The sequence below is a fragment of the Trematomus bernacchii genome, unplaced genomic scaffold (genome assembly GCF_902827165.1).
Source record: "Trematomus bernacchii unplaced genomic scaffold, fTreBer1.1, whole genome shotgun sequence".
NCBI classification, from domain to species: domain Eukaryota; kingdom Metazoa; phylum Chordata; class Actinopteri; order Perciformes; family Nototheniidae; genus Trematomus; species Trematomus bernacchii.
Window position 1 is genome coordinate 29,721,421 of NW_022987739.1, and position 23,563 is coordinate 29,744,983.

Consider the following 23,563-nt stretch of genomic DNA (forward strand, 5'->3'; position numbering starts at 1 on the left):
AGAGCTTTGCCAGAACACAGCAGCTTCTCAACACGTCTCTCTACAGATGGAGACTTCCCAAAGGGATGAACTCTGCTTTCCACAACTCTTCAACAAATCCTACAGGAAGCCTACGCCAGCTCCGTCAGATGTCCTGCTCGCTTACTTCCTGCAGTCCTTCATCACTCTGATCACTGCAGCTCTCAACCTGCTGGTCATCATCTCTATCTCCCACTTCAGGCACAGACAAACTTTCAGCTTAAGCTTGTATATGTTCATGATTGGAAAGTAACAAGATTAACCCATGCATATATTCCTTTTAATGAATGTTTCAGATAATATTTAATCTGTTTTAACGTATATAATATTCAAACAAGACGTTGTATGACAAAAATGTTAAATCAGGCACTCGTAAAAATGCTTTTTTTGTGTTTTACTATTGTTTGTTGTTACAAGCTATTGTTGATAATCTTATTTATGATGATATTCTTCCTTTCCAGGCAGCTCCACACCCCCACTAACCTCCTCATCCTCTCCCTGGCTGTCTCAGACTTCCTTGTGGGCCTCATTTTGATGCCTGTTGAAATCCTTCTAACAGAGGCTTGCTGGTACTTGGATGACCTGATGTGTGCTCTGTATTGTGTTGTTACTTTTACCATTACATCTTCTACGGTTGGAAACATGGTGCTCATATCCATTGATCGTTATTTTGCTATTTGTGACCCTCTACATTACACCACCAGAGTTACTGTGAACAGAACAAAAATCTGCATCTGTCTTTGTTGGATTTGCGCTATTATATATAATTGTCTCATTTTAAAGGATTCTCTGAGTCAACCTGATTCACAGAATTATTGCCAGGGAGAGTTTATAGTTGTCATTAACAATATCACAGGAACTGTTGACTTTGTTGTTACCTTTATTGCCCCCATTACTGTTATCATAGTTCTGTATATGAGAGTGTTTGTGGTGGCTGTGTCTCAGGCTCGAGCCATGCGATCTCATGTTATAGCTGTCACTATCAAACGTTCAGTTAGTGAAAAGGCCAAGAAATCTGAGATGAAAGCAGCCAGGACTCTTGGTGTTGTTGTCCTTGTTTTTCTAATATGTTTTTTTCCATATTACGCTCCATCCCTTATAGGTGAGGATATTGAAAATAGTAGTTCAACCTCACCCATTGTAGTCTGGTTGCTGTATTTTAACTCCTGTCTGAACCCAGTGATTTATGCCTTCTTATACCCCTGGTTTAGAAAATCTGTCAAGCTCATTGTTACCCTTAAGATACTTCAATCCTACTCTTGCGATTCTAAAATACTGTAAAGACGGACTGGGGTTGAGATATATTCTAAAAAACCTCTGTTCAGATGGACATATTTTTGCTATTGTTAATGAGTCACATTCAAGTCAGAATGCAATGTGTAATGATTACACATTACGTACTGTCGTAAAGCATTATCTAACAATAAAATATTCAATCATTTTTGTTTGCCTTGAAAATAAAACTGGAAAATATTACATTGCGTGGAAGAAGTAGTAGTTTTTGACTTGTGCTGACTTCAGTGTGAACAGTATTCTGGTTAATTTAGTAGACAGTATGCATTACAGACTGATTGATTATGTCGTTGGCAGTACTGTAGGTCAGTGTGCAATTTCAAACAAAGAGTGTGTGTGTGTGTGTGTGTGTGTGTGTGTGTGTGTGTGTGTGTGTGTGTGTGTGTGTGTGTGTGTGTGTGTGTGTGTGTGTGTGTGTTTGTGAGTGAGAGAGTGAGAGAGAGAGAGAAAAAGGAGAGAAGTTTTACTGACACATAACAGGTTTGGTTCTCCAAAACAATGACGATGCAATTTAACAATAACAATAATACATCTTGTTGAGTGCTAACACATGTTTATTTTACCATTGCCCGTGATTATTTGCATGTACTGTCTCTTGCAATAATGGGGGGTTAAAATGTAGAAAAACAATCATCATATTGAGGCTGGCAATAAGAATTAAAGCTGCAAGAAGCGATATGGCAAAAATCATAATCACAATTATGTTGGTCAATATTGATATAACGATTATTAAATACGATTATTCATTGACTTTGAAAACATCAATTTGTTTAACTTTTTAAAAAATAATAATTTGAACAGTATCTTTTTAACCCTGAACTTTAAGTATAATTCAACTGGTAATCTCATCAAGGAATATTTAAATCAGTTTCAACAAACATTTAGCATCATTGCCATATATGAAACTTGGATCACGGAGGACAAAGGCATAGACTTTGAGCTGGAGGGCTATGAACTCAGATACATAAATAGACAAAACAAGGGTTGAGGAGGAGTAGCCTTGTATGTGGACAATACTTTACAATTTAAGGTGATGAATTATATGTCAACAGTGATTGATAATGTATTGGAATGCATCACGATTGAAATATGCAAAGAAAAAACGAAAAATGTAATCATCAGTTGTATATATAGAGCACCCGGCTCTAGTATTGAGATTTTCAAGGACTGGATGGAGGAAATATTCTCAAAAGTGATTCATAAAACAGTTTTCATTTGTGGTGACTTCAATATTGACCTTCTGAATCCAAATAATCACAGCATGACAGAAGAATTTATCAACACAATGTACAGTATGAGTTTATATCCAAAAATGACTAGACCCAGCAGAATCACATCGCACTGTGCTACTCTCATAGACAATATATTCACAAATGACATAAAAAACAATACAGTAAGTGAACTTTTAATAAATGATATAAGTGACCACCTACCAGTATTTGCAGTTTATGACAGAAACTATAGTAATAACATGCCGGACAAAGCTATTCAATACAGACGAGTTAGATCAGAGGAAGCAATGAACGCTTTAAAAAGTGCCTTAAAGATGGGATGATTTATACCAAGAAAATAATATTGACAGCGCATATGATCAATTCCTGAGAATTTTTGTATCATTATATAATACATACTGCCCAATTGTCAAATACAGTAGAAAAATGAAATATGCAGAATGTCCATGGATCACAAGGGGTTTACAAAATGCCTGTAAAAAGACAAATTCATTGTATAGAGATTTCATGCGAAATAAATCAAAAGAGACAGAGATTAGATATCAAAAATATAAAAATAAATTAACAATTCTAATAAGGACCTGTAAAAATGAATACTATCGGAAGATACTAGACACAAATAAAAACGAATAGTATTATAAAAAATGGGTCTAGAAAAATGAGTTATCCTACATACTTCATTGACAAGGATAAGGAAGAGGAAAATATGGATGTTGTATCCAACAATTTCAATGATTTCTTTGTAAATGTTGGACCTGAATTAGCAGGCAAAATCCCTGATGGAGGAACATCAGAAAAAAAGCTGTAAAATGTAATAACACTTAATCCTTTCTCAATGTTCCTCACAGCAGTGGATGAAAGGGAAGTAGTTGATATTGTAACGAAATGTAAAAACTAAAAATCTACCGATTGTGATGACATTGACATGACTGTATTAAAAAAGGTTATAGGTGTTATTTCAAAACCATTCACACACATACTGTATGTAACTTATAATTCCAAAATTTCCTAACAAAATGAAAATAGCAAAAGTCATACCTTTGTTGAAAGCTGGGAACAAACATCACTTCACAAACTACAGACCTGTCTCACTTCTACCACAATTCTCAAAAAATCTTGAAAAGCTTTTCAATAACAGACTGGACAATTTCATAGAAAAACACAAACTTCTCACAGAAAGTCAATATGGATTCAGAGCCAATAGATCAACATCGATGGCTTTAATAGACTCACTTGAAGAAATTACAAGCTCAATTGACCAAAAGAAACATGCCATTGGAATATTCATTGACCTAAAAAAAGCATTTGACACAATTAATCATGACATATTAATAAAAAAACTGGAACGTTATGGAATCAGGGTTGTAGTTTTGGAATGGGTAAGGAGTTATTTAACCAACAGGCAACAGTTTGTGAAGCTGGGAGAGTGTTGTTCTTCATATTTGGACATTACATGCGGTGTCCCCCAGGGGTCAGTATTGGGGCCAAAACTATTTATTATGTAAGTTGGGGTAGGTAAGTTTGAGAAACCGGCTCGAGATACACTTTTTGTTATATTCCATGGAATGCTCTTAACATCCCGATAGCAATGAATATCTTAAGTGCTTTGACAAAAAATCCATTAAAAACATTTCATCTGTGGAAGCCGTAGTACTGTAAAAAGCACGACCAATCATTTTAGCCGGCCCGGCTAAAATAACTGGATGGCCTACCTGCCTGTCAGCCTTCCATCTGTGCACAAACTTATCTCGTGCCCTCATTGGTCATGTACGCGTTCGTGTGTGTTGGAGGAGGGGCTCTGTAAGGAAGTGGCAGATTTGTTCCGGTTGTGTATTTTCAAATTCTAGCGATCTCGAGCTGGTTTCTCCAAAATTACCTACCCCACCTTTAAATTGATCCTACACCTCAACACTGTATCGATGTTTAAACCAGTAATATACAAACAGGAAAATGCATTTACATTTTTTGATAAGGTCAAAAGGAAGTGACCTGCGCGCCTCAGCCTCCGCCTCTGCCTTCACCTCCATCTTCACCTCTGTCTCATTTGCTCAGCTGGATTCTGATTGGTCTGCCGGCTCTGATGTTCCTGTACAGCTGTCTGATCACCGCTTTCTACATCAGACTGACGGTACCTGTCTCTCTGACCGTCTTTCTGTCATAATCCTGGGGTTGATTGTGTTTCCTGTTTTATTTTTAAATGTTTTTTCTCCTATCTTGTTTCACTTCCTGTCTCTGTGTTTTCCCGCCTTGCCAAGCTGTGACAGACGCAAATTGAGATGATTTCCCACATTGGATTGACAGGCAAGAGAGGGCTTTCACCTTGTATCAGATGTTAATCAATCAATCTGTCATCATTGTCGTTGCCTGCATTACGCCTTACTGGCACAAAAATGTTACCGGCAGAGTATGATGCAAACTTTGACAAAGAAAAGGAGGTACAGCTACAAAAAGTCTGGGAAACTTTTTACTCATGTGTGAAGCCGGTGGAGGGTAATTCCCAGAAACTTTTTTGTGACATTTGCTAGAGTTTCTAGCATCGAGTTGAATACTACTTGAAGTGTAAAAACTAAATGCAAGACCTAATGCATACGCTCATGGTTTATTTCTCAAGATATATAGAAGATTATATTGAATAGTAGGGAATCAGGCAGGTTCAAAACAACACCACATATCCGGACCCAGACAGAAAGAAAGACAACGAACACAAGACAGACTTATATACACACACAGGACTAATCACAAAGACAAGACACAGCTGGGGAGGACAGGCAGAAACACAAGAGCAGGTGAAAAGAATCAGACCATCAGACAGGCGGGAAAACACAGAGACAGAGACAGGGCAATAAATGATTTACTATATCCACATTATCAATACTAATGCCTCCCAAATGTTGGCAAAATAAGGAATGGTCTATAAAACTATAAGTTTCAGTGCAGCGACACAGATCCTGAGAACACCACATACGTATACGAGGAAAGCTCCTCGGCCGTGTTCACCTGTGGACATCTACTGTGGGTAGCCATCGTTCTTCATCTTCGGCCTCATCATGTAATGAGGGGGTGTTTTTCATGCCGCTGTTATCATAATTGCAAATATTTCTATTGTAAATGAGTGGAAAAGTCCTGCAACAACTGCAGATAAACAGCAGGGTGAGACAGAGACTGCCTATGCTTGTATTATGTATGCAATGTTGCACCATTATGTTATAGATTTGATTGGATATGTATATATATATATATATTGTAATTTATTATGAATTTTAAACTTCTTTTCTATCAATGCAACATTTTCTTACAAACTAAAAGCCAAAAATATTTTATATTTAGACATGATATAAATGTAAGTGTATTGATACAGAACTATGCTATACAGAAAATACATGCATGTACAGTATATTTCTAGTCCCTATTTAAAAAAAAGTGAAGATTTATAACAATAAAATCTCAAATTAAGGTTTATAGAGGTCATGTTATCAAATCAAATCAAATCAAGTTTTATTTATAAAGCACATTTAAAAGCGATTTTTGGTCGAGCCAAAGTGCTGTACATGTAATAAAAACACATTACTACAAAACACAATAAACGACAATAAATTACAACAGATATAACTTAAAAAACAAAATAAGAATAAAACACACGGAATAGTCAGGAGTCGTGCTCCGCTCTAACTAGAAAGCCAGAGAGAAGAAGTGTGTTTTTAGTTTTGATTTAAAAACCCCTAGGGTCTGGGCCGACCTCACATGGAGGGGCAGAGTGTTCCAGAGCCTAGGGCCAGCTGCTGCGAAGGCTCGGTGCCCTCGGGTTTTTAGCCTGGTCTTGGGCACTACCAGCAGCAGCTGGTCAGCAGACCTTAAAGCTCTGGCTGGGGTGTAGCGCTGGAGCAGTTCAGTTATATAGGCCGGAGCCAGCCCATTTAGGGCTTTAAAAACAAATAAAAGGATTTTAAAATCAATTCTGAACCGAACTGGAAGCCAGTGTAGTGAGGCCAGAATAGGGGTGATGTGGTCGCGCTTTTTGTGACCAGTCAGCAAACGTGCAGCAGCGTTTTGGACTAGCTGTAAGCGTTTGATTGAGGCCTGGTCCATACCCACATACAGAGCGTTACAATAGTCCAGTCTCGAGGTTACAAAGGCGTTAATAACCCTTTCTAAGTCTTTAAAAGATAAATACGACTTGGTTTTGGCCAATAGTCTTATTTTAAAAAAGCAGGATTTTACTACGGTGCTGACCTGCTTGTCAAATTTAAAAGTGCTGGTGAATGTCACTCCAAGGTTCATGACCGAGGGGAGGATGTTTTTTTTTATAGAGCCCAGAATATCAACCGGAGAGGCTGGAGGTTGCGGTCCAAAAAAGATGAACTCGGTCTTGCTCTCGTTGAGGTTGAGGAAGTTTTTGCTCAGCCAGGATTTAATCTCTGCTAAGCAGTCCATCAGCTGCTGTAGTGAGTGTGTGACATTTGCTTTGAGAGGCAGATATATCTGTACATCGTCGGCGTAGCAGTGGAAGGGAATGTTATGTTTTGTGAGTATTGAACCTAGGGGCAGTATGTACAGTAGAAAAAGGATGGGGCCCAGAATCGAGCCTTGGGGAACCCCACAGGTAAGAGGGGCTTTGGCAGAGGAGAAGGCACCTAGCTGTACCGAGAAGCTACGGTCTGTCAGGTAGGACCTGAACCATGCAAGGGCAGAGCCTGTGATGCCAGCGGACTGTTCAAGCCGTGACAGCAGGATGCTATGGTCCACAGTGTCAAAGGCAGCTGTCAGGTCTAACAGCACCAGGACAGCTGGGATACCTGAGTCGGCGGCTAGGAGCAGATCATTAAAAACTCTTAAAAGGGCTGTTTCAGTGCTGTGCATGGGTTTGAAGCCAGACTGGAACTTTTCATGGATTCCATGCGTGGTTAAAAAAGACTGCAGCTGGGCGTAGACTACTCGCTCCAGGGCTTTTGATAAAAAAGGTAGCTGGGAGATGGGCCTAAAAGGAGCAACAGAATCCAGTATTAGTGTACATGTCGAGTCAAACATGGAGATAAGCTCATCAGCATTAAAAGCACAGTTCACATCTAATTTACAGATCGGAGAAGCATTAAAAACATCAGAGAACTGTGAGGCAGTCAAGGGGTTTATCGAACGCAGACGACGCGCAGGGGCACGTGATTCGACTCCTGCGGAAGGGATCGAGGTTGTAAACAGAACCGGTAAATGGTCTGAGATACGCGTTGCTGCACATATTTCATCCACAGATACAGACAGTCCAAACGATAATACTAAGTCCAAAGTGTGTCCTTTTTCGTGTGTTGGGCCAGCCACGGACTGAACGAGACCAAAGGAATCAAGGAGATTTAAAAAGTCCCTAACCAGAGGTTTGGACTCGCAACACACATGGACATTGAAGTCTCCGGAGATCAAAACACGATCATATTTCACCATGATCCCGGACAGAAAGTCAGAAAAGTCATTTATGAAATCCTTATTACACTTTGGCGGACGATACACGACTGCGCAGAGTATAGGCGAGGCCGGGTTCAGTTCAAAAAGCTGCAACTCAAAGCTAGCATAGCTAGATACAGGGTGAAGCAATCGGCATTGGAGGTTAGCTCTAAACACTGATGCTATGCCCCCACCATGGCCAGTGGCACGGGGGGAGCTGAAGAATGTACAGTCAGGAGGAAGAAGTTCAGAGAACGGTGTATACTCGCCAGCGTGAGCCCAGGTCTCCGTCAGGAACATACAATCCAGTTCACGAGAGGTGAAGAAGTCGTTTAGCAGGAACGTTTTGTTTGCTATCGACCTAGCATTTAGCAAAGCCATGCAAAGTTTTCGCTCCGGGCTTGCCGAAGGTGTAGTGCGTCTCAGCTGACGAAGATGTGCGTGTTGAACGCCGCGCGGGCCGGGAGCAGTCAGTCGGGCAGGAGGAGCTGCCAGCGGGCCCCTCAGAGTCCGGAGCTCCGGAAAAACGGGGCCAATCCACCGATCTCTCACTTGGCGTGCAGCGGGAGGGCCGTGACATCCGAGGCGTGGATAATTCACAGAAGAAGCCGTCAGGTATGCCTTCAGATGGACCAGTGCACCACCACGCTTTCCCCGTCGTCGAAAGCGCTTTCGGCGAGGCAGGATGCAGTGTGAAATCTGGTAATGAGTTTTTCCCTCACTGTCTGCAGCAGGAATGAGTCTCATTGAACTGAAACACAGATCACTCTTCTCATGCTCACAGTGAATATGAGAGACAAGTAGGCTGACAAAAAAAAACAAGCAGCCGGTGTCTGACGGTCTGTGAACTGCAGGCATTGCAAACATGTTAGTGAGGGTGTGGGAATGCCTGAAAAGAAACAAAAGCATCTCAAGTCATTTGTTTGAACGTTCCAGCTGTCAAACTTAAATATACTGATGTAAATATAGCAGGTTCACGAGCATGACTGTTCCTTAGTATACTTGTTTGTGCTCAGTTTTCTCCGTCTTTTCTAAAGTACTCTATCATCTGAAGCACTTTGACATAAACAACTCAAGGTCATACCTACATCCATAACCTACATCTTGACTATCAAGTGCATCTCTAAAATGTACATTCATGTCAACTGTGATGCTAGAGTGACTCGTGACTCCAAACTTGATAGAGCATTAATCACAGAAGTTGTGATGAATGCTTGTTTTAATATATATATATATATATATTACAAATATATAAAGTATGACATAAGCTCATAAGGGTGTAAACAATGTTGTGTGTTGGAAATGTGGATATGTTACAGTGTTCAAACACATTACATTATGCATTGATTCCGATGTACAGAATTTGAAATATTGTGTCTCTATTTACTACCTTTAAAGTGTTGTCAAAAAGAAGCCACTTTTAATTGTAATGGGTTTATTGAGCAGTCAATATATGCAATGACTTGGTACAGCAAATGTTGCTCCCTAGCTAGCTATCTAGCATCAATCCTGTGTAGGGCACAGCATCCATGTGCAATTTGAGACAACGCTACCTGGTTGAAATTCACGCAATGCGCAAGTGTTTACATTATTTAACAAGACAGCTTTCAAAGGGAAGTATTTGAATTGAGACACAGCAAGGGACTCGCACCAACATGCACGAGTGGCCGGCGCAGGTGCAAAACAAATCACAAAGAAGCTCAGATTTTAACAAACACAGAGGGGGTGTTATCTAAATATTTGCTGCGGGCTAATGCACAAGTTTCTTAATGAATTGCAACTGCATAAAAAGTATAATTCATAAGTTTGTGAAGATGCAACTTCCATCATGGGAGGATAGGTTAACTATTTTCATCTCCTCACAGAGTTTGCATCGTGTGTTGATGTTTGGATCTTACATCATATGTTTGCTTTGGAGCATGGATGATGTCCTTTACACCTCTGATTGGGAGGATCCCTCTGAGATGAGAGTTTGAGATCATCTGACATGAACACAAGAAGGTGTGAATTCTTAATGAGAGCATTGCATAAGAGAGCAATAACTATGTGCTGATGTTTGTTGTGTAAAGTTCCTGATAGTCTAATGGGCTTCATTAGTCAGGTAGAAAGGTGTGTGTGTGTGTGTGTGTGTGTGTGTGTGTGTGTGTGTGTGTGTGTGTGTGTGTGTGTGTGTGTGTGTGTGTGTGTGTGTGTGTGTGTGTGTGTGTGTGTGTTTGTTAATGTAAAAGCTAAAGGAATGGAGAAAAAACATATTGTAAGATGCACATATTTACCATAATTTGTGATTTCCATGTGAAAAATTAGGAATTCCTTGTCTCACCACACCGAGGCCTCTGACACCCTTTCATTAATCATTACATTAGATTACATTGCATTTAGCTGATGCTTTTATCCAAAGCGACTTACAATAAGTGCATTCGACCAAGAAAATACAAACTTGAAGAAAACAGAATCATATAAGTACATCAGGTTTCATAGAGCCAAAACATTTCAAGTGCTACTCAACTGGCTTTAGATAAGCCAGTCCTTTATTAGTATATAAGTGCTTTGTTAGTCATTTTATTTCTCGAAGTGGAGTCGAAAGAGATGAGTTTTCAGTCTGCGCCGGAAGATCTGTAAGCTTTCTGCTGTCCTGATGTCAATGGGGAGCTCATTCCACCATTTTGGAGCCAGGATAGCAAACCAACGTGTTTTTGCTGATGGGAACTTGGGTCCCCCTCGCAGTGAGGGTGCAGCGAGCCGTTTGGCTGATGCAGAGCGGAGTGCACGTGCTGGGGTGTATGGTTTAACCACGTCCTGGATGTAGGAAGGGCCAGATCCATTCACAGCATGGTACGCTAGTACCAGTGTCTTGAAGTGGATTCTAGCAGTTACTGGAAGCCAGTGAAGGGAGCGGAGGAGCAGTGTGGTGTGGGAGAATGTAGGAAGGTTGAAGACCAGACGAGCCGCTGCATTCTGGATGAGCTGCAGAGGTCGGATGGCACATGCAGTTAGACCAGCCAGGAGGGAGTTGCAGTAGTCAAGGCGTGAGATGACGAGAGCCTGGACCAGAAGTTGCGTCGCTTTCTGGGTCAGGAGGGGACGTATCCTCCTGATGTTGTAAAGAGTGTATCTGCAGCAGCGGGTTGTAGCAGCGATGTTTGCGGTGAAGGACAGGTTGTTATTTAGGGTCACACCCAGATGCCTTGCAGTCTGAGTCGGGGAAACAACAGAGGGGCCGATGTTGATTGACCTCGAGGTGGTGGAGATGGAGGAGCAAGATGTTGGTGTGCCCTTCGTGTTCGCCATGCCAGCGGGCCGGGTGGCCCCGTTCGTCGAGGAGGAAGACGACGACGACACCTCGTTGTCTGATGCTTCCGTGGCCGGCCTCCAGGAGGGTCCACAGCACAGGTCTGTGCGGCAGGACTTCCCGGCGGTGATGACTATGGCGGCGGATCATGCAGGCTTGCCGCTCCCCCCACCACTGCCACCGAGGCCGGTGAGCCGCCTCCGTCAGGGCTTCTACGGCCCGGCTCCAGTGGCAACATGGGCGGGAATTCTAAGGGTGCAGGGCCGCTCGGACACGGAGTGTCCCGGTGTGCCCCCCCTTGATGAGAGCCTGGCGGCCCATCTGCTTCCGCAGGCAGCCGGGTGGGCAGAGGGGAGGAAGCCTCTGCCCCCGCTGCCGCGTGACCGTGAAATCCTGGAATATCTGGATAAGATGTTCAGGCTCGGGATGCAGATGGCAGCAGCGGCCAATAATCTTGGCGTGTTGGGTGTCTCACTGATCACCCCTCAGCAGGACATCCCCGCCTCCCCGCCTCCAGACGGGAGCGATTATTTGGACTGCTGCGTGGGCCAGACGGTAGATGGGCCAGACGGTATGGCTACCGCAGCTGGACGTGTGATGTCCCTGGCCACAGTGGCGTCGCGTCACGTGTGGCTGGGTCTGACCGCACTGTCCAAGAAAGACCGGGATGATCTCCTTGGGGCCCCCGTATCCACGGAAGGGCTCTTCGGGTCGATCACCTCGGTCACCTAGTGCTTCAGTTGCTTGGAGGAAGAGAGGGCGCAGCTCAGCCGCATGCTGCCGCTGGCTCGTCCTCAGGCTCTTCCTCGGGGGGGAGAGCGCTCGGCGGTGGTAGGACGGAGAGAGAGGCGCCGGTATAGAGCCCCCGGGGCTCCCGTTGCTCCCTCTGCCTCCGCGGTTCGTCCCGGAGAACCGGCTCAATACCGGCACTCGCGGGGACGGGCTGACCGACCCCGACAGGCTCCCGTTCCAGCTCCGCCTCGGCAAAGGGCTTCAGGGTGGGGTGCACCGTCCTCCAGAAGCTGACTGGCGGTGGGGGGAAGCGTCCCGGCGGAGAGAGTCACTTTCTCCACCCAGGACGCGAGGGCGAATCTCGCCTCCTCCCTGTATGATGCTACTGTTGTGACACGATCATCTTTTAAAAATAAAAATGATTGCATGTATCCCAGTCTAAGTGTAATTTCTCTCCACAAATCCACACTTCCACATAATGTTAACCGTACAGATTCCCCACTCGCTGCCCCAGTTGTAACTCCAGTAAAGGAAGCAGCTAGTGGGCATGCGCATGTGAGAGTGATAAACCGCGCTATGTGGGTACAGGGACATTATGGCCGGCGTAGCAGGGTTAGGAGACACACAACGCCGAGTGTAAAAATTCCGCTTGGGTGAATGTATAATGGCGGAGAGCGCGCTTCAAAGACCTCAGTAGAGAATCGGCCCTTTCTGTGTCGACCCTCCATGGGCAGAACTTCCCTTCACGGGGAGTTTTGCGGCGGAACGGGTCACCAGAGAGTACCACAGCTTTATAGCTGGGGCCCCGCAGCTGATTGCACATCCCCTAACACAATGTTATGGGGAATGGAAGCACAGCTGTGTATTAACGGAGTGGATGGACAGGACGCTGAGACTGGGTTATTCACTCCAGTTTTGCAGCATTCCTCCTCCGTTCACAGGCATAAAAGGGGCGAATCTATCATCCCGAGGGGAGATAGGTTCCCTCTCGGCAGAGATTCAGGCCCTGTTGCAAAAACAGGCAGTGTCTGTTGTGCGCTCTCAAGACAGAGAGGAAGGGCACCTGTACTTCCTGGTTCCAAAGAAGACAGGAGAATTCAGGCCTATTCTGGATCTTCGCAGCCTGAATCTCCACATTGCACGCAGAAAATTCCATATGTTAACTGTAAAACAGTTGATGGGACTGGCGCAGCCAGGCGATTGGTTCACAACCATCGACCTGAAGGACGCTTACTTTCATGTCAGCATTGCTCCAAAGCACAGAAATTATTTGCGTTTTGCCTTCCAGGGTGTAGCCTACGAGTACAACAGACTACCGTTCGGCTACTCCCTATCCCAACGCACGTTCAGCAAATGTGTAGCCACAGCTCTCCAGCCGATGCGCGAGCGTGGCATGAGGGTGTTCTTTTATCTAGACAACCTCATAGTCATGGCCAGGTCCAGGGAATGGGCAATGTTTCACACAGCCCAATTGATCCTACACCAAACCGAGGTTTCGCGGTCAATTGGAAGAAGAGCTCCCCCATACCTCACCAGCAGGTGCAGTATCTGGGGATGTTGCTCGATGCAGGCAGCCTACGAGACACCCTGTCAGAGAGCAGACAGGCATCCTTGCTTCGTGCAGTTTGCAGACTGCGACAGGGGGTAACGGTGACAACGCTGACAATTATGCAGACTCTGGGTCTCATGGCAGCTGCTCACTTTGTGGTACCGCTGGGCTTGCTGCATATGCGCCACCTGCAGAGGTAGTTTGCCGGCCTTTGTTTAGATCCCAAGAGGCACAAACGACACCTGGTGACCATCCCTCCCTCAGTGGTGGGCAACCTCCGTTACTGGGGTTCCCCAGAGCACCTATGGAGGGGAACTCCACTGGGGCGGGTAACCTCCTACGTCACGGTGTTCACGGACGCATCCGTGACAGGTTGGGGGGGGAACTAGGGAGAGCTATAGGGGGTCGCTGGTCTCTAACGGAGACACGGCACAGCAGCCTTCTAGAGCTGCGGGCAGTGGTGTTAGTCCTCCAGCATTTCAAACCCTTAATACAGGGCAAACATGTGCTGGTGAGGAGCGACAACAGCCCCACAGTGGCGTACATCAACAGGCAGGGCGGAGCCCGCTCCGCCGCCTTGTTGACCACAGCGGGGAACCTGTGGTTGTGGGCTTCAGAGATTGTGTTATCTCTGAGGGCCCTCCACATCCCGGGACTGGAGAACAGGAGGGCCGACCTCATGTCAAGAGGCGGGCCCCTGCCAGGCGAGTGGGTGCTTCACCCGGAGGTGGTGAAACAAATCTGGGCCCAGTTCGGGAGAGCGGAGGTGGACTTGTTCGCCAGCCGGCGCAACAGCCACTGTACCCTGTGGTTTTCCATGGCTCGGCGGGACAATCCGCCCTTGGGGGTGGACGTGTTTGCACACGAGCCATGGCCAAGAAAGCTGCTCTACGCCTTTCCACCGGTACGCCTCATTCTCCCCCTCCTGGAGAGGGTGAGACAAGAGCGTCTGTCAGTCATCCTAGTGGCCCCAGATTGCCACTTGGCCGTGGTTCGCAGAGGTGACACAGATGATGGTGGGCCAGCCCTGGGCGATTCCTCAGTTCTGGGGGGGCGATGTCTCAGGAGGCAGGTGCAATAGGGGCGTTACCCACTCTGGGCCAACCTCTCCAGGCTTGGCTCCTGAGAGGGACAGGCTGAGACAGGGGGGACTGTCTGACAAGGTTATTCAGACTATCCAGGCAGCTAGAGCGGGATCCACCACAGCCTGTTACAGGCCAAAGTGGCTGGGATTCCAGCGATGGTGTGAGGAGGGGAGAATAGAGCCCCTATCTTGTACGTTGGGCTCTATGCTGTCCTACTTACAGTTACTGGTGGACAGGGGGCTTGCTCATTCCACAATTCAAGTTTATGCAGCAGCCATCTCGTCCTGCCATGAGGGATTTGGCGGCGGGTCAGCCTTCAGTCAGCCGCTTATGTCAAGGTTTTTGCAGGGGGTCAGGAGGCAGCGCCCAGAAGTGCACGCCTCCACCCCGCAGTGGGACCTGCCGTTGGTGCTCGAGGCTCTGGTCACAGAACCATTTGAGCCTCTGGAGCTCTCCTTCCTGAAAGCGCTGTCATGGAAGACAACGTTGCAACTTAACTTAACTTCGGCCAAGAGAGTGTCAGAGCTGACCGCTCTGTCGGTGCACCCAAGTTGCTTATTGATCCGGGGTGACCGTAGCGGGGCGACAATCAGACCGAACCCCTCCATTGTTCCCAAGAGTCTAAGGAGCTCGTTCAGGTCAAGGGCTATTCAGTTAGGGGACTTTAATCTTCCATCCCATGGTGGGGCCTGGGAGGCTAAATTCCACCTCCTCTGCCCGGTGCGTGCGCTAGCATGTTATGTGGAGCTTAACATGTTATTGGGTTACGTATTGTAACCCAACGTTATATAAGCACAGGTGGAGCCCTCTACTCGGGGCCCTTTCTGTCCTATGCTGCTCGCTGTGTGTGTGTGTGTGTGTGTGTGTGTGTGTGTGTGTGTGTGTGTGTGTGTGTGTGTGTGTGTGTGTGTGTGTGTGTGTGTGTGTGTGTGTGTGTGTGTGTGTGTGTGTGTGTGTGTGTGTGTGTGGTAAGATGCACATATTTACCATAATTTGTGAATTCCATGTGAAAAGTTAGGAAGTCCTTGTCTCACCACACTGAGGCCTCTGACACCCTTTTATTAATCCTTTCAGTAAATGGTTTTACTATGTACAGGAAGTATAAGGATGCTTCTAACAAAGGGGGACAGCTAAGCACGACAGCAAGATGTTCAATACAATTGGTCAGATCTTCCTTTGAGTACCTTGGCATAAGCTTTTCCTGGGTGGTTGAGCAACATGATACCTTGATATAAAAGAGGAGTTAGCCCTTGACCATCACTCAAGATTGAAGAGACATGTCTGCCAGAAACCTGAACAATGTCTAAAGCACTGGTTCTCAACTGGTCAGGCCTCGGGACCCACTTTTTCCTTTGTCAATAAATCGCGACCCGAAATTTGAACCACTCAAATCTATTCAACAAAAAATCGTGCTGTAATATATACGCTTTTCAGCATATAATATTAAAGTGAAGTACAGTGCATATAACCCTTATATCCCTTCACAGAACTAAAGAATGCTTTTACATAAGGTTTAATGAGATGATGGAATCAAAGCTGAACTGTATAACATAAAAAGGCACACATGCTGAAAACCCAACCGCAGGGGGATTGTCCCCCAGGAGATTTTTTGACATACTAACATATAAACCACGCATTCTGGTACACTCTGAGAAGAAAATAAATAAATCTATTACTACCCGACATGTTAATAATATTTTATGCCATTGTTTCTTTTTCACTTTGTTCTGACAGCTGAGCTTGTCAGTGTGAATTACTTTAAATTGTGGGTATGGGTAGATAGCTCAATCTTGATTCTGATTGGCCAGAAGACTCGAAAAAACATCAGCAAAGATGTTTTATTGAGAAGATGATTACTACGTGATCAGTTGTGGTTATTTAACATCTTGCCAAGGACAACTGTAGGAAATGTGCCTGCTGGCTAATACTGGCTCATTTACAGCAATGTGGATTCATGTAGGGTTAGGGTTAGGGTTAGGGTTAGGGTTAGTCTTTTAAATAAATAAACAAACAACCAAACGTGACAGAAGTTTTCAAAATCGTTTATGGTCTCCGGTACTTCCAGTCCAACGCCTAATGCATGCGTTAGAAAATCGGGCCTTCAAAATAAAAAATAAAACATTTTCCAACTTTTTTTTTTCTTCACTTACACATCTGCGACCCACTTTTGGGTTGCGACCCACCAGTTGAGAACCACTGGTCTAGAGCCTTTAATATTGCTGGGCAAGTCTCATCCATACCTGGCGCTGTGATATTGGGATATGGTTAAAGCTTCCCTATAATCTTCCAACTTTTCATTATCCATCGACAACATTTTGGATGTGTTTGGGAGCCTTTCAAAGTGCCTGACAGTATAACGGCCCGTCCACACAGCGGCGTGCGTTGAAGCTTGCTCCATTTTTTGGAATTTGAGGAAATGACCTGCGGTTTGTCTCTCCCAGCATACACGCGGTTTGATTGGCTGACGCTTCCACCGAAGCTTCAGAAGCTTCAAAAGTTGAACATTGCTCAACTTTTGCAGCCTGAAAAGCCAGCAAAGCTCCGCTCTGCTTCCCACAATGCAGTTCGGCGTAAAGTGAGGCAAAGTGACGTCACCCCATTCAAAGCTCTCCTCCTGAGCTGAACACTCTGAAACCCTGTGTCCCTTTCCTGAGTCATCTGGGGGCTGCCAGAACTTTCTTGAGGCGAACAAACAGTCAATCTCATTGGCCTTCCCAATCTCTTGCCTTTATGTGGTTTTTGTTTCAAAATAACCCTGGAACCACCAGGCCCAAAAGGCTGAATGACCTAATCCATTGTCTAGAAGCAAGTTGGCTTCATTGACCCTTTGACCATAACTCTGAGGAGCCACTCCCACAATGTAACTTATCAGCATGGCCCACTTGGTTTCAATACTTCACGAAAAATGTTAATCTTTTAAGATTCTTTACACTGTAAAACCACTCTTGATGAGAAGGAAAAAGTGGCCACCAAAATCAAATAAGATGATGTCAATGCCGGGAATTACGAAAAAAACAAGTTGCATGGAAGTGATGAAGACTGAGATGAAGATGACTGCAGAAAACAATGTAGAGCTTAGGGATTTCAGTCTTAGCTAGAGAAAAAGTAATAGTAGGGGCAAGACAGATGAGAAGAGATATATCAGCTGCATAACGGAGAGCTTTGCCAGAACACAGCAGCTTCTCAACACGTCTCTCTACAGATGGAGACTTCCCAAATGGATGAACTCTGCTTTCCACAACTCTTCAACAAATCCTGCAGGAAGCCTACGCCAGCTCAGTCAGATTTCCTGCTCGCTTACATCCTGCAGTCCTTCATCACTCTGATCACTTCAGCTCTCAACCTGCTGGTCATCATCTCTATCTCCCACTTCAGGCACTGACAAACTTTCAGCTTAAGCTTGTATATGTTCATGATTGAAAAGTAACAGGATTTAGCCATGCATTCCTTTTAATTAATGTTTCAGATAATAGTTGTTCTGTTTTAAATTATAACATATTCAAACCTGACGTTTTCTGACAAAATAGTTCAAGCAAGCACTGCTCAACAAATGCATGTCCATGTCTTTTTTTGTGTTTTAGTGCTGTTTGTTGTTACAAGCTATCATTGATAATTGTATTCATGGTGATATTCTTCCTTTCCAGGCAGCTCCACACCCCCACTAACCTCCTCATCCTCTCCCTGGCTGTCTCAGACTTCCTTGTGGGCCTCATTTTGATGCCTGTTACAATCCTTTTAACAGAGGCTTGCTGGTACTTGGGTGACCTGATATGTGCTCTGTATAATATAGTTCCTTTTATCATTACCTCTTCTACGGTTGGAAACATGGTGCTCATATCCATTGATCGTTATTTTGCTATTTGTGACCCTCTACATTACACCACCAGAGTAACTCTGAACAGAACACAAATCTGCATCTGTCTTTGTTGGATTTGCTCGATTATATATAATTGTCTCATTTTAAAGGACTTTCTGAGACAACCTGATTCACAGAATTCTTGCCATGGAGAGTGTGTAGTTGTCATTGACAATATCACAGGAGCTGTTGACTTAGTTGTTACCTTTATTGCCCCCATTACTGTTATCATAGTTCTGTATATCAGAGTGTTTGTGGTGGCTGTGTCTCAGGCTCGAGCCATGCGATCTCATGTTGTCGCTGTCACTATGCAACGTTCAGTTGGTGCAACTGTTAAGAAATCTGAGATGAAAGCAGCCAGGACTCTTGGTGTTGTTGTCCTTGTGTTTCTAATATGTTTTTTTCCATATTACACTCCATCCCTTGCAGGTGAGGATATTGAAGCTAGTAGTTCAACCTCAATTGTACTCTGGTTGCTGTATTTTAACTCTTGTCTGAACCCATTGATTTATGCCTCGTTATACCCCTGGTTTAGAAAATCGATCAAGCTCATTGTTACCCTTAAAATACTTAAGTCTTGCTCGTGTGATTCTAAAATACTGTAATGGGATTGAGATATATTCTAAAAAACCTCTGTTCAGATGGACATATTTTTTGCTATTGTTGCTGAGTCAGAATGCAATGTGTAATGGCTGAAGAAAGATTAGACATTATTTAATGTAGTAAAACATATGTAACTAAAAGATATTAAATAATTGAATACAAAATAAAACTTGAAATTATTACATTGTGTGGAAGAAGTAGTATTTTTTGACCTGTGTTGACTTCAGTTTGACCAGTATTCTGGTAATGATATGTTCAATTGTTAATTTTGGAGACAATATGCATTACAGACTGATTGAGTATGTCGTTGGCAGAAGGTGAGTGTGCAACTTCAAAGAAAAAGACAGAGCTGTCGCGTGTGTGTGTGTGTGTGTGTGTGAGAGAGAGAGAGAGAGAGAGAGAGAGAGAGAGAGAGAGAGAGAGAAAAAGGAGAGAAGGTTTTACTGACACATAACAGATTTGGTTCTCCAACACACTGACAATACAATATAACAAGAACAAAAATAAATCTTGTTGAGTGATAACACATGTTTATTTTACCATTGCCCATGATCATTTACATGTACTGTCTGTTGCAATAATGAGGGATTATAATGTAGAAAAACATTCATAATATTTAAGCTGACAATAAGAATTAAAGCTTCAATCAGCGATGATCGGGACCTCGCTAGGGCTGCTCGATTAAGGCAAAAATCATTATCAGGATTATTTTGGTCAATATTGATATCACGATTATTAAATACGATTATTTATTGACTTTTAAAACATCAATTTATTGAACTTTAAAAAAAGAAATAATAATATTTTGAACAGTATCTTTTTAACAGTTGATTACCCTGAACCTTAAGTATAATTCAACTGAAAAACCATTACAAATATAAATAAAATAAATTGTAAATTTATATCTACATTTAAATAAATAATATAAAATTAATAAATACCAATAAAGAAGATCAACAAATATGTTGGGGCGCACTTCCACAAACTACTGAACATAATAAATATAATAAATAAAAATGTATTAGATTATTGGCAAAGTATTCAGCTGAAGCCACATCTTTTTCCACTTCCCCACAGACTTTGTCATAAAGGGCAGGCCAGGGTTTGAGTTATGCGGGGTCATAAGGAGGGTCTGAGCTCCCATGAACTCATACATACAGGGAAATCATACATCTGTGGGGGTCACTAATACATTACCAACAACCATTATTTTAATCACAAATAATGCATGTGTCAATGTAACGAGTATTATTTACGTTAACGAAGTAAATAGTATAAAAGAAAAACATGTTTTCCAAAAGAACTACGCATCATATTCTCTCTTGAATGACAATATGCCTGCACTTCACCTCCAAGGTGCGCAATCAATTATTGGCAATCTATGCCTGTGAGCGTGCTGCGCGAGCCGAGATGAGGTGTGTGTGCGTGCGTAGTTGAACCTTTTCATATTTAAGTTTGTACCATGTTAACTGGGCACATGTCTTTAGCTATGTAGAATGTGATGGCATCTGTTATATCTTTGTGTCTTTGCGAGCTGGTTGAATAGAGAGAGAGAGAGAGAGAGAGAGAGAGAGAGAGAGAGAGAGAGAGAGAGAGAGAGAGAGAGAGAGAGAGAGAGAGAGAGAGAGATAGAGAGAGAGTTGCGGGTCCCGGCCTCCGCCTCCTGTCCTCACAACTTTTATTAATCCCGGTACCGGACAATTGTTATTTGTTCTTACTCGGAACCAGTGGTGGCTGGTGCATTTTTTTCCAGGGGGGGCTCTACCAAAATGTAAGCAAACTTATACACAAACTCAAAACATATGTCATATTACAACGCAGGGCTAGCTCAAAGGCACACAGCACATTTTAGTGCCTGTTTTTCTCAACCTCCTTATTATGCTTACTGATCCCATCCTGTAGCCCTCATTGGACAGCTGTGTTTACTTTCCTAAACATGGCTAGTCGCATAGCATCATCCATGTGGACCCCAAGAAAGGGTCCGAGGCTGGAGGCTGGCAATCGGGGCTGCCCGAAAACAGTCCTAGCCATTCAGGCAACGAGCTCCTCAACCATGGCTTGTTGGCCACCGCCTTTTTGAGGGCAGCCTCTTTGGCCCCTCTAGCCGAGGCTCTCCTCCACTCACAATGAATACACTGAAGAGTGTACTTTAGCTCGTACAGCTCTAGGTCAAAAGAAAAAACAGCTGGGTCCATATTTGGTTCGGTCGTTCTGCCCGATTGCCGGCGGGGGCAATCGGGCTTAACAGGTTAAGGACCTTATAAATCTATTAAGGGCTATAAAAGTGTTCATACTAGGCAGTTTATTTTTATTATTTAGTTTCCCAAGCAGGAAACACGTGACTTATCAGTAACTTTAGACATCTTAAAACCATTTTTATCAATATTTTATCGTGGATTATACATTTAAAGAGAAACCGGCTCGAGATACACTTTTTGTTATATTCCATGGAATGCTCTTAACATCCCGATAGCAATGAATATCTTAAGTGCTTTGACAAAAAATCCATAAAAAAATTTCATCTGTGGAAGCCGTGGTACTGTAAAAAGCACAACCAATCATTTTAGCCGGCCCGGCTAAAATAACTGGATGGCCTACCTGCCTGTCAGCTTTCCATCTGTGCACAAAATTATCTCGTGCCCTGATTGGTCATGTGCGCGTTCGTGTGTGTTGGAGGAGGGGCTCTGTAATGAAGTGGCAGACTTTTTTCAGGCTGTGTATTTTCAAATTCTAGCGCACTCGAGCTGGTTTCTCCAAAAAAATTACCTACCCCACCTTTAACTGACACCAACTATATAATATTTAAAAAATATGTATATAAAATGTATACAATTAATACAATTCAAATATTTTGTTATAACAATCTAGAATCTGTGAAGAATGAAACACAGGGGTAATACCAAGCCTCTGAATTAGCACTAAGCGGAAAAATGCTAACGCACTTAGCACAGAACTCACGGTAGAGATATTTTATACTTCATGCAATCTGCACAAACTAGATATCATATGAAAGCTGAGATTCCACAGATTCCATGGGTATAAGTTTCATCACTGTGCGACCAAAACTCACGGCAGCGAAGCCAGGAAAGACTACAAACAACTTCACTTTACGGGGCCAAAACGGCAAATACGTCTTACCTTTGCTGTTTTCTGATCAAAAGTTGTGTTCAAGGGCATCACAACGCAGATAAACGCTGCTGAAGGTTAATCCAATGTCTCTGTGTCACTTTGAAATGATTACTGATAATCCATCATCAGAGTTGGGTGTAACGCGTTACAAAGTAACTGTAATAATATTACTTTTGGCGTTACTTTTATAATTCAGTAATCACACTACAGTTACTAACATTGTCCCGACACGCGTTACTTCGTTACTTTTATAAAATCAGTAATCACACTACAGTTAGCCTACTAACATAAAGAATTACTATTCTCCCAGAGCCGTGGATTCTCCCTTTGACAGACAAGAGGGATTTCCGCCGCAGGTTTATATTTACGTAACATCTGCCAGGCGAGTGGGTGCTTCACCCGGAGGTGGTGAAGCAAATCTGGGCCCAGTTCGGGAGGGCGGAGGTGGATCTATTGTACCCTGTGGTTTTCCATGGCTCGGCGGGTGGACGTGTTTGCACACAAGCCATGGCCAAGAAAGCTGCTCTACGCCTTTCCACCGGTACGCCTCATTCTCCCCCTCCTGGAGAGGGTGAGACGAGAGCGTCTGTCAGTCATCCTAGTGGCCCCAGATCGCCACTTGGCCGTGGTTCGCAGAGGTGACACAGATGATGGTGGGCCAGCCCTGGGCGATTCCTCAGTTCTGGGGGGGCGATGTCTCAGGAGGCAGGTGCAATAGGGGCGTTACCCACTCTGGGCCAACCTCTCCAGGCTTGGCTCCTGAGAGGGACAGGCTGAGACAGGGGGGACTGTCTGACAAGGTTATTCAGACTATCCAGGCAGCTAGAGCGGGATCCACCACCGCCTGTTACAGGCCAAAGTGGCTGGGATTCCAGCGATGGTGTGAGGGGAGAATAGAGCCCCTATCTTGTACGTTGGGCTCTTTTCTGTCCTACTTACAGTTAGTTGGACAGGGGGCTTGCTCATTCCACAATTCAAGTTAATGCAGCAGCCATCTCGTCCTGCCATGAGGGATTTGGCGGCAGGTCAGCCTTCAGTCAGCTGCTTATGTCGCGTTTTTGCAGGGTGTCAGGAGGCAGCGCCCAGAAGTGCAGGCCTCCGCCCCGCAGTGGGACCTGCCGTTGGTGCTCGAGGCTCTGGTCACAGAACCATTTGAGCCTCTGGAGCTCTCCTCCCTGAAAGCGCTGTCATGGAAGACAGCATTGCTACTTGCCTTAACTTCAGCCAAGAGAGTGTCAGAGCTGACCGCTCTGTCGGTGCACCCAAGTTGCTTATTGCTCCTGGGTGACCGTAGGAGGGCGACAATCAGACCGAACCCCTCCATTGTTCCCAAGAGTCTAAGGAGCT

At 44.2% G+C, this 23,563-nt stretch overlaps 2 protein-coding genes across 2 annotated transcripts; both read left to right on the forward strand.

The window, feature by feature from the left end:
• The first annotated feature begins 46 nt into the window (after positions 1–46).
• Positions 47–1,299, forward strand: LOC117496242 (trace amine-associated receptor 8a-like). Its single transcript, XM_034147988.1, has 2 exons — positions 47–219; positions 480–1,299. Exons 1-2 carry the CDS (start codon positions 47–49, stop codon positions 1,297–1,299), a joined length of 993 nt encoding a protein of 330 aa, XP_034003879.1.
• Positions 1,300–17,830: 16,531 nt separating this feature from the next.
• LOC117496092 (trace amine-associated receptor 8a-like) lies at positions 17,831–19,089 on the forward strand. Its single transcript, XM_034147780.1, has 2 exons — positions 17,831–18,003; positions 18,273–19,089. The coding sequence occupies exons 1-2, from the start codon at positions 17,831–17,833 to the stop codon at positions 19,087–19,089; spliced, it is 990 nt and encodes a 329-aa protein (XP_034003671.1).
• Positions 19,090–23,563: the final 4,474 nt, after the last annotated feature.

Bases quoted from the DNA above. Each gene is read 5' to 3' on its own strand.
- LOC117496242 (XM_034147988.1), top strand. From the start codon at position 47: ATGGAGACTTCCCAAAGGGATGAACTCTGCTTTCCACAACTCTTCAAC. The intron at 220-479 runs GCACAGACAAAC...CTTCCTTTCCAG, and splicing joins ATCTCTATCTCCCACTTCAG to GCAGCTCCACACCCCCACTA.
- LOC117496092 (XM_034147780.1), top strand. From the start codon at position 17,831: ATGGAGACTTCCCAAATGGATGAACTCTGCTTTCCACAACTCTTCAAC. The intron at 18,004-18,272 runs GCACTGACAAAC...CTTCCTTTCCAG, and splicing joins ATCTCTATCTCCCACTTCAG to GCAGCTCCACACCCCCACTA.